Source organism: Petromyzon marinus, chromosome 22, assembly GCF_048934315.1.
Source record: "Petromyzon marinus isolate PM22_M1 ecotype Great Lakes invasive population chromosome 22, UKy_Petmar_22M1.pri1.0, whole genome shotgun sequence".
NCBI lineage: Eukaryota > Metazoa > Chordata > Hyperoartia > Petromyzontiformes > Petromyzontidae > Petromyzon > Petromyzon marinus.
The window spans coordinates 17,282,539-17,299,772 of record NC_133688.1 but is presented as its reverse complement, the minus strand read 5'-3'; the positions used below and the strand labels follow the sequence as shown (position 1 = coordinate 17,299,772).

Below are 17,234 nucleotides of genomic sequence, written 5' to 3'. Positions count from 1 at the left end.
TCATCCAGTAACTGGATTGATCGTTGTTATGATTCGTATTGGACTGTGTCATTATACCAGTAATAATAAGAGTACCCAGTGTGTCACGTGTGCAGTGTCACTGGGTCAAGAATAAGATTTAAAAGCAACAAATATTGGAACATTTGTGTTGGTCGATCCGATAACACTGGTCTAGATTTTTTTTAGACCTCGTCTGCTTCAGAGATGAAATGTGCTGTTTATTATGGATTTTGATGTGCCGAATTCAAATATCACAATTAAAACAACTGGCTTCCGTTCCCAATATATTTAAGGTAAGACACCGCTGATTATATAATCAGTGGTGTCTTATCCCATTACTTTATTACAGTCTTACAAAAAAAATATGATCTACTCACGATTCTTCTTAATGATCTGGAGTTACCAACTGATCACTCAAGTTAGCCGGTTGCAGCATGTGTATTTTATTTTTTAATATACGTAGAGGTGAATTAACCTTGTACCCCGATATTTTTTAGCGATGCTGCATTGGCAGTGGTGCACAAACAAAAACAACAGGCCCGACACGGTCGTCAATAGCACTGGGCCCTGAAGGGGGAAAGAAATATATAATGGGTGACATTTCGTGGATTGGCCCTTCTTCATATGGTCAGCTCACTTACGCGGCCTTGTCTAAAAGCATTGAAGCGGACGCGGGAGATAACTCTAGAGTTTGACCAGCGTCACAGCAAAGATTGGGCTGAAAGAAACGAAAGAGTCCTTTTGTTTACTAATCCGTCAGATGCCTCCAATTTAATTAGCACAGCCACAAGCTATTGTTCTGCTTATCCCCAGGTGACTTTAGACGTAAAAAAAGAAAACCATTATACTGACAGGAGCAGTTAGGAGAGGCTTGAATTCTGTTCCACTTTGTGAACCCCTTTGCTCCGACCTATAACCTCCACATGCTCGTGTGTAATCCGTGCAGGGCGGTCAGAAAAGTTTTGCATGTCCGTAAAAAAAAAGGAAGGCAAAGTCAAGATTTAAAAAAAAATGTCATTATTATCCGGCGCCGCGCGAGAGAAAAAAACCGCGCCGTGCCCACTCACGGAGCGCGCGCACACGTTCACCATCGGTGACAGAACTTCACGAACGTTGCGCGGAGATGAGAAGTTGCCACGGTGGAACGATCTCCCGGAGCGGCAGTTGAAACGATGCCGCAAGTTTCTTAAAATCCCACGGCCTCTGTCCTACCCAGCGGTGTTAAATGGCTACAACAACCACAGTCAGTCGATCGGCGGGTCGCGTGCGGTGAGATAAAATGTGGGTACTCCCACCTCTCTCGAGCTCCGCCTCGTAGAGGCTCGAGCACCAGCAGTGGCATGATGACACTTTTTTTTATTTACACCGCTACCCGATTTGCGTCGCCTCAACCCCGCACTCACGTCGCTGAGAGCGTCGTCTGTTCTCTCTCGTTATCCGTCGCCTCACAGCATTCGCTTCCACCATCTACTACCCCTGTACATCGATTTGATTTGACGTCGTTTCGATATTCGTCGTCGCACCCTTCAGGAACGCCTCCCAGACGTATTGCTGTACCACTTTTTTTTTTAGCAAAAAGAACAAAACTACTCCATCGACAACTCTGACTTCCGCCTGTGGCCCAGATGCACATTGTACATGCGCCCAGGTACATTGCGAATATGTGGAGCCTCGGTGGTGAGGTGTTAACTACCTCTGCTGGTATACAGGAGGTGGTTTGTTTGACCCCCAACGCTGACACCTGTATATTTGGAGTTTACAAAGTTATCCCCGTGGTAGCGTGGATTGTTCTCCGGGTCCTCCGACTTTTCCCTCCACATTTAGAATGAACATGCGTTTAGAGTATTTGGCTGCTAAACTATTCCACGTGATAAGCCACTTCGTTGAGCTATCATCTGTGGCCAGGTCGCTTCTCAAAAAAGAGCGCTACAGCTCCGTGGGCTTTACCTGGTAAAAAATAAAAATAGCTTAGCTTTTGTAATATTTACCCCAGCTCACCACACGTCTCACAGCAAGAGACCCCTGTGCTGCTGGCCATGATGAACTGCCAAAGCGCCTGGGGCAATCGGAGGGGGGGGGGGTGGCATTACTGAGCAGCCGGGGAAGGAGGGCTCTGCCCTAACGGTGCACAGCCTTCACAATGGAGCGGGGTAATGGCAAAGCCGACAAAGCAAGAGGCATGGGGATGGAAAAGAGGGTGAGGAACCCAAACTGTGGGTGCTGGCTTGGGGCCCGCGTGGACCCTAATCCAAGACTGCGGAAGACGAGAAAGTGAGGCTTGCAGCGAGATTCTTTGGAGAGAAAACTCCCCCCTCCCCGCCTCCCCCCCGGTCGAGTTGCCACGATTAACTCCTCCTCCAGCGACTCAACGAACTCTCGCTATTCTATTCGGGTTTAATTTTCTCTTTTGGCTCGTTTTGCCCGTTTCGTTTGCATCGTTTCACGTTTGACCACCACCTCGTTTTTGCAGTTTTGTTCACCCCGTTAGAATGAATGCAAAGACGCGCAAATCGTTTGTGCGTGTTGTATCGTTGTTGCAAGAATCGTAAATAATCTATTTTGAAACGCGCGGCTCCATGCATGCCGCGCATCGCGAACGTAAGGACCTCTCTCACGGCGGCTCATCGTGAACGTGGAAATATTTACGCGCGAGAAAAAGGAGTCTTCCTTACTCTGTGCCCCACTTGTCAATTTTTGCCACGATGCCAGCCTTGTGTAAGGCACCCGAGATGCCACCCACAGCGCTACCAACCCCCCTCCCTCCTCCCGCCTCGTTACCATTCCCGCATCAGAATTAACCTTGGCGACCACCCTGCGCGTGTCACAGGTGCCTCATTGAGGGCAGGGGGACAGGCGGCAATCCTTTTTGCGGCCATCGTCCGTCCGCCGAGCGTCCCCTGGGACCGAGACGTCTCAGGTACGCTGGAGGTGTACCGAACCTATTTGATGCTGCGGCTTTTGTCGCCATCCATTATTGTAGATTTTTGTTTTGTGTCGCTTCTCCGTGAATGCAAAACGCGAGCTCTGTTCCGCCCATTGTTGCACCGCACTGCCCAAGAGCCCACGTCTATCTCGCCAACCCGCACTGACTAGCGAGGCAGGGTATGGTCAAATAACCCCCAGAGCGGCATGGGGAGGCGCTCGTTGAGCAGTAAATCCCCAACAGGGATGTGCTCGGACAATGTACACGCACCGTACTGCCATCTGCGGCGTGCACGAGTACTCTGTGTGTTGCACGTGTGGTGCAGATGCGCAACTTCGGTATCTTTGGGCTGTGTGTCCACGCAAGCTACCTCAAACAAATTCGGAGCCTCTTAATTGCTTCTCGCCAAAGGAAAGATCACTTGACGAACTTTGCAAAGCCCCCTTGCTTTTTCTGTCAATCCGCTGCCGGACGAGGGCCCCCCCCCTCTCGCCATGCGGGTTGTGGCGGTTACGTGACTCCACTGCACCTCCCCGGTCGGTGCGGGTTGGCGAAAGCGTGAAGCATAGACGCGGGAGCGTAGTACAGTACAATGGGGTTTTTTTTCTCCACTGCCCTCTGCTGTCCACACGGTAGCTCCACCGCAGCCTAAAGCACCCATTTATTTATTTATTTATTTTGCGCGGTTGCTTGCCCATCGGGAGCGCTGGCCAGACTCGATCTAACCTCGTCTCCCAAGATCCGTGAAAGGTTACGGGAGCAGGGGGAGGAGGGAGGGAGGAGGAGCGAGGGGGGGGGGAGGCGCAAGTCTGGGTGATTCGGTCATATAATGTGACAACTCTATTAAAGGCTTCCATATACAACAAATTACGTTGGTTGCTCAATATCAGCCACTCGTGATCCAATGTGCCAACCGCTAACCGCAGCGGGAGCCAGCCGCCGACGCCGCCCACGCAACGCGCAGCTCTTGGCGGTTCGCGGGGCACGCTTTGGACCTCGGCGCGAGAGAGAGCGCTAGAATTAGAAACCTTGGCGGGTTTGACATCTTACGATCGTCGTCATCTGCCGCCCGCCGTGCCAGCCAGGAACGTACTGAGCTTCTCGCTCTCCGGCACCATCAACACGACGATAATAATGGTGGTGGTGGTGGCGGTGATGAAGACGGAAGGTGTTTGCTCAGAGAAGCCTCGAGGATTCCATGCTCAATTACAGGAGGGAGGGTTCGGCATTTGTGAAGGTTGCCCACTTCCCATTGAAATTAGCGTTTGGCCACGAGTGCACGAGAACACGGTGTTATAATTGCAGATTGTGGCGCACTCGGGTGCCTTTGTGGGACACATCTAGGCATGTAGGTAGGCGGGTAGATAGGCATGCTGATATGTAGGTGGGTAAGTATAATTATTTGCGGGCAGGTAGGTGAAAAGATGGGTAGGTAGGCAGGCAGATAGGCAGGCATGCAGGTAAGCAATATAGTAGATATGTACTGTATATGTAGGCAGGCAGATAGGTAGGTAGAAACAATGATAGGTAAGTAGGTTTGCAGGTAGGTAGCTAGGCAGGTGGGTAGGCAGGTATATGTCGTGAATATGTCGGCGGGCAGATAGATAGGTATGCAAGTAGGCAGATGGGTAGGTAAATGATGGGTAATTAGGCAGGTAAAATAACAAGAGACAGTTAAATATGCAGGCAGATAGGTAGCTGGTTGGGTAGATATGTTGTATCCTTTATTTCAATGATGATGATTATAGCAACATGTATTTTTTTTTCCCCCAGTGAGACCTGGCATGTTTTACCAATAAAGTAATGTTCGCATCCACTTACATTCCTATCCAATGCACCAATCTATAGGGTACACTTACACGTGTACCTCTGACTGCCTGCAGGCTAAATGCATTTGTCTAATGGGGGTAAAAAAAAACCGGTGACTTTATTGCAAGTGTCAGAATGTTTCCTGAGCAAGTGTCTCTTTCCTAAAGAGATGTAATATACGGTCATGAACACATGGACCCGAGAGAGAAAAACACGGAAATCAGAGACAACCTCACACAATACGTCGACCGGCACGAAACCCACGTGGCCTCAAGCAGGACACGCCGCCGATTGCCGCGAGGAGCCACGGGCGACGGCTCCGGTTTGGTGGAGGCGACAGAGCTGCTGCCAAACGAGCGAGCGACCGCAGCCGAGGTGGGAGCTGGACAGACGATTTTTGGCGTCGCCGCTACAACAATAAAAACGCCACGAGGGGGATGCCAACGGCATCGGGGAGGACTTCACCCCAGCAGTGAGCAGTGGATAGATAATGGCTCACGATGATGATGATGATTATGACGACGCTTGCGAATGATGCGTGTGAAAATTAACAGCGCCGGGGGGGAGGGGGGTGGTACGGAATGAAGGCTGAAGAGACCACGGTGAAGCAAGTGCTTGCCCGAGTTTTCAGAAGAGAACGTCCAAACAGAGTGTGCGAGGTGGTGGCGAAGCCCGTGGTGGCTTTTGCGTGCCTCCCACTCGCCATGCTGTCAGCACCGTTCATCACGTGGTGGCTTCTTATCAGCCCTATTGAATGAAATAGGGACCTCTGTTCAAATCTTGCCCCCTCCCCACTCCCCACTCCCCGAATCCCCACCACCTGCCCACCACCCCTCCCAGCCTTGTTCGCAAGCCAGCACCTGGTCCCTCCATCCCCGGGTGCAGTTGCACCACCTGCATGCTCGACGTCCACAACCACAGCCTCCCAAACGCTGCACACCTGGCACAGCCGGAGGAAGTTTGAAAAGTGAAATATTTTTTTTTAAATCACCCCGAAGGGGATCGCGATACCTTAGCGACGCGCGCACCCGCACACGCGACCTGCGCGGGACGGCACTCGACGCTTAGTGACTAAAAAGAAATTATGTCAAAAGGAGAACGCGCACAAGGACGGGGAGATTGTCGCATCAACCGTAAACAGAGGGCGGCGCACGTCGCCAGACGTGATGGTGGCCACGGTGGCCGGGTTGAGACTAGCAACGGAGTGGCAGTCCCCGAGAAGTCGCCCACGGCGGAGACGGAGCGATGGAATTCCACAACGCGAGCGATAAACGTCACGAGATTTTTGCACGAGGGTTAACATTGCTCGGAGTTCATCTCCTTCGTGATAAAAAATATATGTAATGGATAAATTATTAAATATTTTGGCCGACGTTGTAAAAAGATGTACTGTAGATTATTCACTATGTGTGGAATCGAGGAAAATGTGCATTATTCAGTTAATTTTGGGCTCTTGAAAATGCACTTAGTGTTGACATATCGTTCATTATTAAGCTCCTTACCCAGGAAAATCTGAAGCCACGTGACTTAAACGGGCAGAACAAAAATGTGATGCTATGATGCGCATGCCCTATATTGCACTTGTGAGTCACTTAAAAGTAACTTTAAATATCCGGTGTCGAAAAAGTTTGCTGCTGGGAGGAAAGACCGAATTCACGTGATGATGGGAATCAGTGTATCACAAAAAAAAATGTGCGTTATATTAATCTCAGCTTTACACTCATTAAAACACCAAATTGGCCAAGCATCTAATTGCAGGGTTCTCCATTTAAAATTAAATGCCCCTTTGTCAACTGGGACATAAACCTCACCGACTCTGAAGAGTCCTTTTCACGAGGGTCCTGCATTTGGACGTTTGACCAATTCCATTTAATGAGCGTCTTGAGACCCGGCGGAGGCTTCCTTGGCTCAGTCAATGACATTATCGTTATTATTGCAGTTTTTTTAGGGGTTTCCGGCGTAATCCCTCCTCCAAATTAACAGTGCTCGCATACCCAGCCAGAGTGCAAGTGTCCCCCACCCCCCCGCCCGCACTTTACACACGCAAAGACAAAGATCCCCCGTATAGCCTCAACGGACTGTTGGGACAAGTGCTGTTAGCGGGCACTCGATAAAGAGCGGCAAACGCGCACGCACACAAACACAACTCCACCGCCCATGACATTAAGCAAGTAGCGCTAAAGCCATGAACGAAGCGGTCACGACGAGAGAGAGAGACAAGAATAATAAGTGAGCAACAGAGAGACAGACGGAGAGATATGCGCTAGGAAGGTGCCATTGCCCGAAACGTCGTCTATAACAAAAAATATATATTTTACGTCCTTTTCAGGTCACGGTGCTAATTGACGAATGTGGTACAATTGCATCGCTAACTCGTGCCCACGGTATTACACAACAAACATTTGCATACATTTTTAGACCGACGGACGGACTGACACACAGACTGGCGAGGGAGGGAGGGGAGACAGGCGGGCGGCAGGGAGACACCCTGGATCGAGACGAGAGAACGGAGACTCCCGAGTCGGCGGTGTGGAAGGGAAGCGACGGGGACGGTGTCGGGGGTGACGCGAGAGATATTTACGCGCAAAAATGTGACCGTACGGCTTACCGGCTATGACGGCGGGGTTGTTCTGCCCTCCCTCGGGACTGGCCCAGACTTCCACGGTGAACGAGGACCTGGGGAGCCCTCCCGGCACGCGGCTTGCGCGTCTCTTCAGCTGCTCCCGCCTGCCGGTGAAGTAGAGCGACACGGCGTGGGGGTGACGGTGTCCGCGCGTCGCCGCGTCCGCCGCCGCCGTGGCGGAGTGCGGCTCGGGCCGGTGTCCCCTGGGCGAGTGGCGAGGGTAGCGGCTGAGCGGGTGGTGGTGGTGGTGGAGCGAGCGACGGCCGCGGGACAGCCGCGTCTCGCAGCCCAGCGAGCCGCCCGGGGCGGCGAGAGTCAGCAGCAGGAGAACGACGCCCACAAGAAGACCCTTGCAGGCGTTACACGACGACGACGGCGCCGACGCCGCCGCCGACGACGACGATGTCCGCATGGCGATGTCGCCTCCAGGATTTTGGGGGGTCGGAAAAGGGAGCGGCGAGCCTCGTCGTTCTGCTCGGCCGGCAGCGAGCGTGATGGTGGCGGTAGTCGTCGTGGTGGTTGGTGCTGGTGGTGGTGGTGATGAGCCAAGACTAATGCTTTTTGATGTCTGTATTACCAGCTCTGACACGTGTAAACAGGCGGTTAAAGCGTTACTTAAGAGATTGCTCTTCGGGCCAAGTTGAAGTTGCCCCGAAGGCTCAACGCTCGGATGCAAAAGCTTGGGTGAGTAAATTAAAACACGGGTGGTGATTTATTTTTTTCGGAAGAGGCTTGGATTTGTTTTTTTTGTTTAAGTACACGACTTTAAACGCAGCTGCGGCGAATTACATTGAGTGGGACAAAAATATAAGTGAAAATAAAAAAACACACACAATACTACCCTGTTAATTCTTCGCAAAAACAAGCACCCGTTCTGTAATAATGTAAAGTGTGTGTGTGTGTTAGTCGGCGTGTGGCCGGCCTACTAGAGGTACCGATTGCGCGAGTCTGCACGCATTAAAACAGTCCAGCCGGTCGCGACAGTCACTTATGAGCGCTCCGTGTTGGAAAGCGGCCGAGTTAGTGATTTCAAAAAAATATATATATACCGAATTCCCCCCACCTCCCTCCTTCCCACCATCACCACCACCAACTAACAACACCAACAATGATCATAACATGCCCAGAAATGGAGTAAACACGTCACATTCGCCTCCGTCTGTGCTCCCCCCCCCCGCCCTGGCTCCGTTGACAAGGCGCAGCGTGCCCCGTTCTCACTGGAACCACCAGCTCCGAAAAACCCACCACGACCACCGCCCCAACCACTACGAACACCAGCACCAGCAACCACTATAGCACCGGTTACCCAAACCCTCTCTCCCAAACCAATCCCTCTAAGCCCCCGCTACCACCATCACCACCACCAACACTCCGCGCTTTTAAGGAAAAAAAAATTCAATGTCAGGACAAGAGCTGTAGCAGCAGCAGCAGCAATAATCACTGCAAGCGGCGGCAGCAGCAGTAGTGGTTAGCAGTGATATTACTACAACAACAACAACAAGAAGAAGAAGAAGAGCGAGCGGGCGAGGCACAGGAGGCGGCGCCGGCGTGCTAGAGCAGCAGCGGCAGCGCCGAGCAGAGAGGATTTGGGCAGCACGGAGCCGAGAGCGCGGACTTGTAACGGGCAGTAAACAAGCGATCTGAAATCGGCTTCCCCAGGGGAACTCCGCCACTCCCTACCCTACCCCCTCTAGCCGGCCTCCCTCCCTTCCTCCTCCTCACCCCCCCCCACTTCTAACCCCCCTCAACTCCCCCCCCCCTCAACCTTCATCCCACACCACCACCACCACCACACACCACACCCCCCGCTTCCCCACCACCACCACCACCCCCTGCTCGCTCCCTCTCCCCTCCCCGCCCCCTTCACCGTACGGTCTAACAATCAATCAGTCTCTGTGCAGAGCCCGGCCAACGCCGTGCGTGTTTCACGAGAACTCCGTGGCTCTTATCTCGCTGCTTGCCCCCCCCCCCACCATCACCCCCCCCCCCCCCCCGGTGCTTGTCCTCTCGCACCCGGTACGGGGGATGAGTGAACGCGCTCTCAACTCTTTGCCTTGTCCCATTCACATCCCACCCACCAACTCCATCCTCACCCCCACGCGCCCCCCACCTCTTAATGCGAGAGGAGCAAGTGCGTGGTGGATGAGTAGAGGAGGAGGAGGAGTGTCGCTTCGCTGGCAGAGACTCAAGTTTATCGCGCAGACTTGCTTGCTTACGCCTCCTGTGGACGTTACCCCCAGGGAGGCGCTTAGAGGGGATTCTTCACTGCTCCTCTCTCGTCCTCTCTCGCCTTCGCGTGTGTCGCTGAGTACGTGTGTCTGTGTGTGTGTGTCTGTGTGTATGTGTGTGTCTGTGTGTGTGTGTGTCCGTGTGTGTGTGTGTCTGTGTGTGTGCCCTGGTGTGTGTGTGTGTCTGTGTGTGTGTATGTGTCTGTGTGTGTGTCTGTGTATGTGTGTGTGCCCGTGTGTGTCTGTGTGTGTGTCCGTGTGTGTCTGTGTGTGTTTGTGTGTGTGTGTGTGCCCGTGCGTGTGTATGTGTGTCAGTCTGTGTGTGCCCGTGTGTGTGTCTGTGTGTGTTTGTGTCTGTGTGTGTTTGTGTGCACGTGTGTGTGTATGTGTGTGTGCCCGTGTGTGTTTCTGTGTATGTGTGTGTCCGTGTGTGTCTGTGTGGGGAGCGATGGTGTAGCAGATAGCGCACTGCGCTATGAACCCGGCGACCCGGGTTCGATTCACGGCCAACACCAGTGACGATTATCTGAACCGGTCCTGGGCCTCCCCTAGGTCTATTCAGCCTCAAATGAGTACCTGGTGCGGTGTGTAAACATCTCCACTAGGGAGACAAAGGCGCTCGGGCGTGGTGCTGGCCACGCACCCCCTCGTGTACCGTTCCGGCCTTCGTAGGTGCTCGCTAACAGCACTTGCCCCTACAGTCTGTTAGCCTACACGGGAGATCTTTGTCTTGTTACGGGGAAGCGGTGGAGTAGTGCTCAGCACACCTGTGCAAAATTTCTATCACCGCATGGGACGCATATCCCACTGTGTGCAGACATCAGACATGGATTCTGATTACTGGCCACGGCTCACATCAGTGGCGAATGGTATCTGAACCGGTCCTATGACCTCCCCCCCTCCCATGTCGGCTGGGCCTTAATTGAATACCTGGTGTCACTGAATACCTGGTAGACATCGGCCGGGTGTGGTCCGTCTGTGATCCATCATCATTCATCCGGAGGTGTCATCATCAATGTTATTTGTGGCAAGTGCTCATGTGCTCATGTTGCTTAAGCATTCCACCAGGTACTCATTTAAGGCTAAGATGACCTAGAGTAAACCACCAGTGACTGTTTATAGCTTTGACCGGCAATGGTACCCGAGTTATCGTGTGCGCTAACCACTGCGCCACCGCTCGCCACACGAAGACAAAGTTCCCCATGTAGCCTCAACAGACTGTTGGGGCAAGTACTGTTAGCGAGCATCTACGAAGGGGGTGGGTTGGCACACACCACATCCGGCCCCCTTTGCCTCCCCAGTGGCGATGAAATGAGCACCAGGTACTCATTTAGGGCTGAGCCGACCTAAGGGCGGACCCAACACCGGTCGAGATATTTGTCACCGATGCTGGTCGTGATCGTGAGCGGGAATCGAACTCGGGACGCCCGGTTCATAGTGCAGCGCGCTAACCACTACACTACCGCTCCCCACGGACACACACACACACTGCATTCCCAGCCTGCGCTAAAGGTATTCCAGTATTCGCTCCATCATGCCCCCCCCCCCTCCCCCCTCCACTTCCCTGAGCTAAGCCCCCCACATCCTCCACATCGTCCCACGTCTATGGACTCCCCATTGGGAGGTCGGCGGGCTTTCTACTCATTTAAGAAAGCGGCTCGCAGGGGGGGGGGGAGCCGAGTGGGGGTCGCATTGGTGTCTCGGTGAGCTTCAAGACGGTGCAAAGTGTGCGCTAATTAACAGGCGCACTTGGCTTCCGTTCCCATTTATCAGAGAGAACTTTCCCCAGGAGAGAGGGAGAGGGAGGGAGGGAGTCATTGCGTCCCGTCTGGCAGATTAGTGTGTGTTGGAACGCCCCTAATTGAGAGAGGGAGAGAGGGCTGGGGGGGGGAGAGGGGGATAACTGCGTTAGGCAAACGCGTTCCAAAGGATTCGAGCATTCTTTAGAGCGGCACCCATATTTTTTGTCGGTTTTTAAATCATTTATTTTTTTTTACTAATCGCCGAATTGTTGGCTTGTTGCAGGAGGAGATCGCGCCCAGGATCGGTTGAGATATCGCTCACCGCTGATGTTGGCCGTGACGTAGAAGTGCAGTGCGCTATCCGCTATACCACCCGATGTACTGTGTACAATAGCAATAATAATGTATTTACAGCCCTTGTGTAAAAAGTACTAATTGCATGGGGGAGGAGGGAGGGGGGGGGTGTAGCAAATTCATAATTGGAATTACGCTGAGGCGCAGACAGAGGGAACACGTGGATCAGGAGGAAATCAGAGAGGCACCGTAACAGAACCGTGGAAGCGACGAAGGGAAGGGGGGGGGGCAGGGAGGAGGAGGGAGGAGGAGGATAAACATCACAACTAAATGGGATGATGGCCGATGGACAAGTCCGGTGACTGAGTCGCAGCCGAAGGAAGACGCCCGAGTGAGTAAGCTCACGGCGTGGACGGACCGACGAAATCAATTCGTGCGGATGAGTACGATGGCCTGCGGGCATCTCGGGGACGTGAGGATTTGGCGACTGGAATGGGGAGTGCCTTCATCCAGCAGTTGACAATCACGACGACGGCGATGATGATGGTGATACGTGCACGTGCAGCATTCTTTTATTTTACGTGCAACGTTGCTAAATTAAGCGCACCTGCCAAATTAACTTAGCTGCAAAATTATACGAGCCCTTTTAACAACAACATCAAAAAAATGCTATGTAATTGGGACAAAAAAACAGCAGCAGGTTAAGCAAACCCCTGCATATTGTTTAATAACAAAAACATTCAGCCGCGGGGGAACAGAACGCAGTGCATTCCGACGCTGACATTTCTCCATTTCAAATCTCCCTATAGCGCCTTTCGCGCAGATGAAAGCATCATTGACTTTACACATTTGTGGCCACCGTGTGTGCTCGCTCGCATTAGAACTTTGACTGCTTTAAAGATGTTAACGTCAACAGTCACGGAGGTGCTAGTTGACAGTTGCACGTTTTTATTTTTTTGTACCAAACGAAAAGCAAATTCTTCATGGGTTGTGTTGTGGGGTTTTTTTTGTAGTTCGTTTTAAACAGCGCACCTGAGAGCACGGGACGTAGACGTGGCTTCGCATAAATACGTTTGGAATACAATTAATCACATTCACCCTGACTGTGCTCCACAGCTGGCGTGTGTCTAAATAAATGCGCAATTGTTACGTACGTTGCGTGCGTTTGTGGTGCGTGTTCTTTTTGCATTGCGTAACTTAATTTGACCTGTGGCCTTAAACTCATGGGCTTTGTGTATGTATGCCGACTACAGGACCTCTATTGCTCCAGAGCCGCTGGGAGGATGGACCTAAGGCAGGGGAGGGGGTATCACGTGGCTGCCTCCTTTGAAGGGAGGGGACCCATGAAGCCTCAACATGGGGGCTCCTTGAAACCACAACAAGGTTGGCGCCGTGAGATCACAGAATTAATGTGAGCGGGACTTTTTTTCCCTTCCAGCAAGAGATGCTTTCGGAAGTGCGAAGCCACTTCGAGAGGACCAGCCGTCATCAACCACCAGTTCAGGCTTCCCCAAGCTCAGAGGGGCACCGGAGAGAATCTCGCAACCACCAGAACAACAACAACAAAAGCCACCCCATGCCTGGGTGGGTGTCTTGAATTCATTCACACGTGTTCGGCCCCAGGTTTTTCACCCGGTCCACGCGCAATGAAACTCCATTTCGCCTATTCGAAGCAGCAGAGGCGGCTGATAATGCACGTGCCATCCAGGAGGTGTGATGTGGTGGTGGTGGCTAATGGACCGATACTGAGATGACTGGCAGATGCACAACCTGTTCTGTGCTCCCCACTGCACCGTGTTTTAGACGGTCTGCTGAAAAACCAGGGCCTGTTCAGTGGCATCCTGCCATCAAGCCTTCGACAATCTTGACTTAAAGCTTTCGTGACTGCAGGAATTCATATTATTTGGGTCTTTCGGTAAAGTCACGTCGATAGGTTCAAAGAAAATAACAAAAAATAACAACCTATCTATGTGACTTTACCGAAAGAGCCAAAGAATAAGCCTTCGACACTTCATGTGGCCTACAAGTGCACCAAGTCTGGCACAATCACTGTAGTGACATCACAATGGTTGGGGCCACGTGGGAGCAAGAATATATATTTGCCTGCCTGCTCGATGTATGCGGTCGTCATGCTCAATTTAGATCGATAATTATATATTTTTTTATCAAACCAAGATGCGAGCCAATCGAGACCAAAAGACCTGGGTTAAACACCCACGGGCCAAAACGTGTAATGTATGATGACTTAAATATACAACAGCCAAGTCCAACATGCCCGTATCACCTGTGCAAATGACTGCCAATCGTGCAGCCGTCCTGTAAGCAAGACCAATGACACTTACCGCTAATTATTTAGTCAAGAAAACCCACGCGTAAGACGGTGTCGGTGGTGGCGGGTTTTAACGACACATTTATATATTTACGCGATCTAACCCCCCCAAAAAACACTATTGTGGATGATATTGGTCGCGAAAGCCTACGTGTTAAACATACATACATACGAGAAACATGCTTGGGGGGGGGGGTCTTGCATTGTGATATTTGACCGATTGCAATGAGTGGCTTGGTGTAGGAGAACATCGGTGAAATTCGGGGAATGTTGGCAACACGCACGAGGAGGTGACACTCAGCACTGCCATCGCCTGGCCACACCTCGCAGCTCCACGCCCCCCCCCCCATCCCCTCTCCCCAGGTGTTCTGCAAACACGTGGAGCGAAACGTCGGACATCATTCGGTCGTCATGACTAGCAACACGCGGTGACAACCAGAATGCGGCATGGGAAGGCCGTACGGCCAAAGTGTTCGCAGTACAGACAGCGCGTTCTCAACCGCACGCACGCAAAGTGGTGGTGGTGGCAGGGGCGGAGCCAGGATTTCAGGCCGGGGTGACATTCAACAAATTTTAATTTCAAGAATGGTTAGAGAGTCAGGCTGTTGAACTAGACGCCATCGATTGGCGACCCACTCTTACAATGCAGTTGCACGGAGTCCGCCAGACCGAGTGTCGTACACTTTTATGCAGAATGTCACCCCTGTCACACCCCCCTGGCTCCGCCCCTGGGTGGTGGTGTTTGTGGTGTTTGTGATGGGTGTTTTTTTGTCAGAATAAGTAGCTTGACTTGACTGCGGCTTGACTGTAAATTCGTGGGATTTTGGGGAAGGTGTAGTGCAGAGGGGGTCGGATGCGGCTCTTTAAACGAATTTGCTTAGTGACCGTTAGTTATTAAGGACTCACAATTTGCTTTGCATCTCTTGAAGTTTAGAGGGGTGTTTATTTTTTACCGAATTCGGGAGAGAACTATAACGTCTCTTGTTGTGGTTTTTGGTTGCCGAGCGCGGGTATAGGGCATCTGCTTTTCAGCGGCATTACAAAGGGGAAAGGAGAAAAAAAACGTGAGTGCGATTTTTTTGTTTTTGCTTGAGGTCTGAGAGCGAACGATGCCCCTTCACGGCGGCGAGTGGCAGTGCGACTGCGACTCGCAGAGCTCGCGAAGCCCCTCGTTGCGTTACTCCGCCGGCCAATCCCGGATTATCCCAGTGGCAAGATAGCTACGCATGCTACGGGCACCGCACTTTCAAGGGCCCCGCGCTAAAATGCTTTCAAGCTATCAATTCCGGTTCAGTGATTCTGCACTTGCTCTATTACTATAGTACTATACTGCCTTCAACTTTTATGAACGACTGGGTGTTTAAGGTTAAGCGATTTGTTGTATTATCTGTCTGTATAGCAAATGAAAAAATCCAATTACTTAACTATGCAAGTAAAAAAAAAATATTTTTTATTTAGGGCCCCTTTATAACATATGCTACAGGCCCACACTAGCTTAATCCGGCACCGCTGCCGGAGCGCAACCTACCGAGGATTGAGCGATATAATCCCGCGCTTAATGTCAGGAGCTGGAAGAATCCGAAAGGCCCCTCCGGGAATTATTTGGGCCATCCATCCCACCCATCCCATCCATCCCATCCATCCATCCCATCCATCCCATACATTCCAACTATCCCACCCATCCCATATATTCCACCTATCCCACCCATCCCATCCATCCATCCCACCCATCCCACCCACCCCATCCATCCCATCTCTCCCATCCATCCCACCCATCCCATTCATCCCACCCATCCCATCCATCCCACCCATCCCACCCATCCCATCCATCCCACCCATCCCACCCATCCCACCCATCTCATCCATTCCACCCATCTCATTCATCCCACCCATCCCATTCATCCCACCCATCCCATCCATCCTATCCATCCCACCCATCCCACCCATCTCATCCATCCCACCCATCCCATCCCATCCATTACATCCATGCCACCCATCCCATCCATCCACCCATCCCATCCATCCCATCCCATCCATCCCATCTCTCCCATCCATCCCATCCATCCTATCCCATCCATCCCACCCATGCCACCCATCCCACCCATCCCATCCATCCCATCTCTCCCATCCATCCCACCCATGCCACCCATTCCATCCATCCCATCCATCCCACCCATCCCATCCATCCCACCCATCCCACCCATCCCATCCATCCCACCCATCCCATCCATCCCATTCATCCTATCCATCCCATCCATCCCATCCATCCCACCCATCCCATCCATCCCACCCATCCCACCCATCCCATCCATTCCATTCATCCCACCCATCCCATCCATGCCACCCATCCCATCCATCCACCCATCCCATCCATCCGTCTCGCCTTAGTTTTGTCCCCGTGATAACGGCGGTGGTGTTATGACGGTGGTCTGCGAAATAAAACGCACGACGCTCAGTCCACGCATCTGAGCAGGTGTCTCAGCGAGTCAGCGAGTCGAGATCACGTGTGATTTCTTCTCGCGCGGGGTTGCACTGCACGCACGCCGCCAGGACCTCGCAACTCCTCAACAGAGGCGGTCGCTCCTTCTCTGCTGCTTGCCCACCCCCCCAAGTTCAGACACCGTTCGAAAACTGCAAACCGCTATCGATATGCTCAAGTCCAGGCTTATTAGGCTCTTTCTCGTTTTCCTCTGCCTTCGAGTGACCTATGCCACGTATCCCATGATATTCATCGTCACTGAAATGATTTAACCCAATACCTTTCCCACCCCCCCCCTCCACAACTTCTCATTAACAATGACAACAACCCCCCCCCCCCCCCCCCCCCACAGTTTGGCAGCACTAATCACTTGTCTTTGTGCGGAGTCTTGAGATGCGGCCTCATTTAGACACTCGCGTTCCAATGTCATCAGCTTACCCGAGAAAGCCTCGCTGAGCCTCAAGACATTTTCATAATTATTATTTTCAGGAGGGTCCTGATACATTTGGACGGGTAGACATGTTCACGAAATGGCTTCGTGCAAGAGGAAATTTTCTGAGGACCTGGGGAAAAACCCTGCCACGCATACGAGGTCGAGTGATGATGATGATGACCAGCAATGCCACCTCAGAATCAGAACTTTTTTATCGCGGAGAAATCCGATGAGCTATTAAGCTCTTTTGTTACAAATATCCAGTTGTGTACTGTTGCTTATACGCTCCCCGTCTTCACCAACTGAGCAGCGTGTCGGAATAAGGTCAAATAACCCCCATGACCTTCACGGCGTGGGGGGGGGGGACTCAACCA

At 52.1% G+C, this 17,234-nt stretch overlaps 1 protein-coding gene across 4 annotated transcripts in view; it reads right to left on the bottom strand.

Moving 5' to 3' along the window:
- LOC116944890 (pappalysin-1-like) overlaps positions 1-8,960 on the bottom strand; it is a 169,192-nt gene extending 160,232 nt beyond the window's left edge. For 3 of the 4 annotated variants that reach the window (XM_076068798.1, XM_076068799.1, XM_076068801.1), the window contains exon 1: positions 7,341-8,959. In XM_076068798.1, coding sequence (XP_075924913.1) covers positions 7,341-7,767 — 427 coding nt within the window. In that variant the 5' untranslated portion in view covers positions 7,768-8,959. Of the gene's footprint in view, positions 1-7,340 lie in introns of all 4 variants that reach the window. The other variant, XM_076068800.1, reaches the window with a different exon arrangement.
- Positions 8,961-17,234: the final 8,274 nt, after the last annotated feature.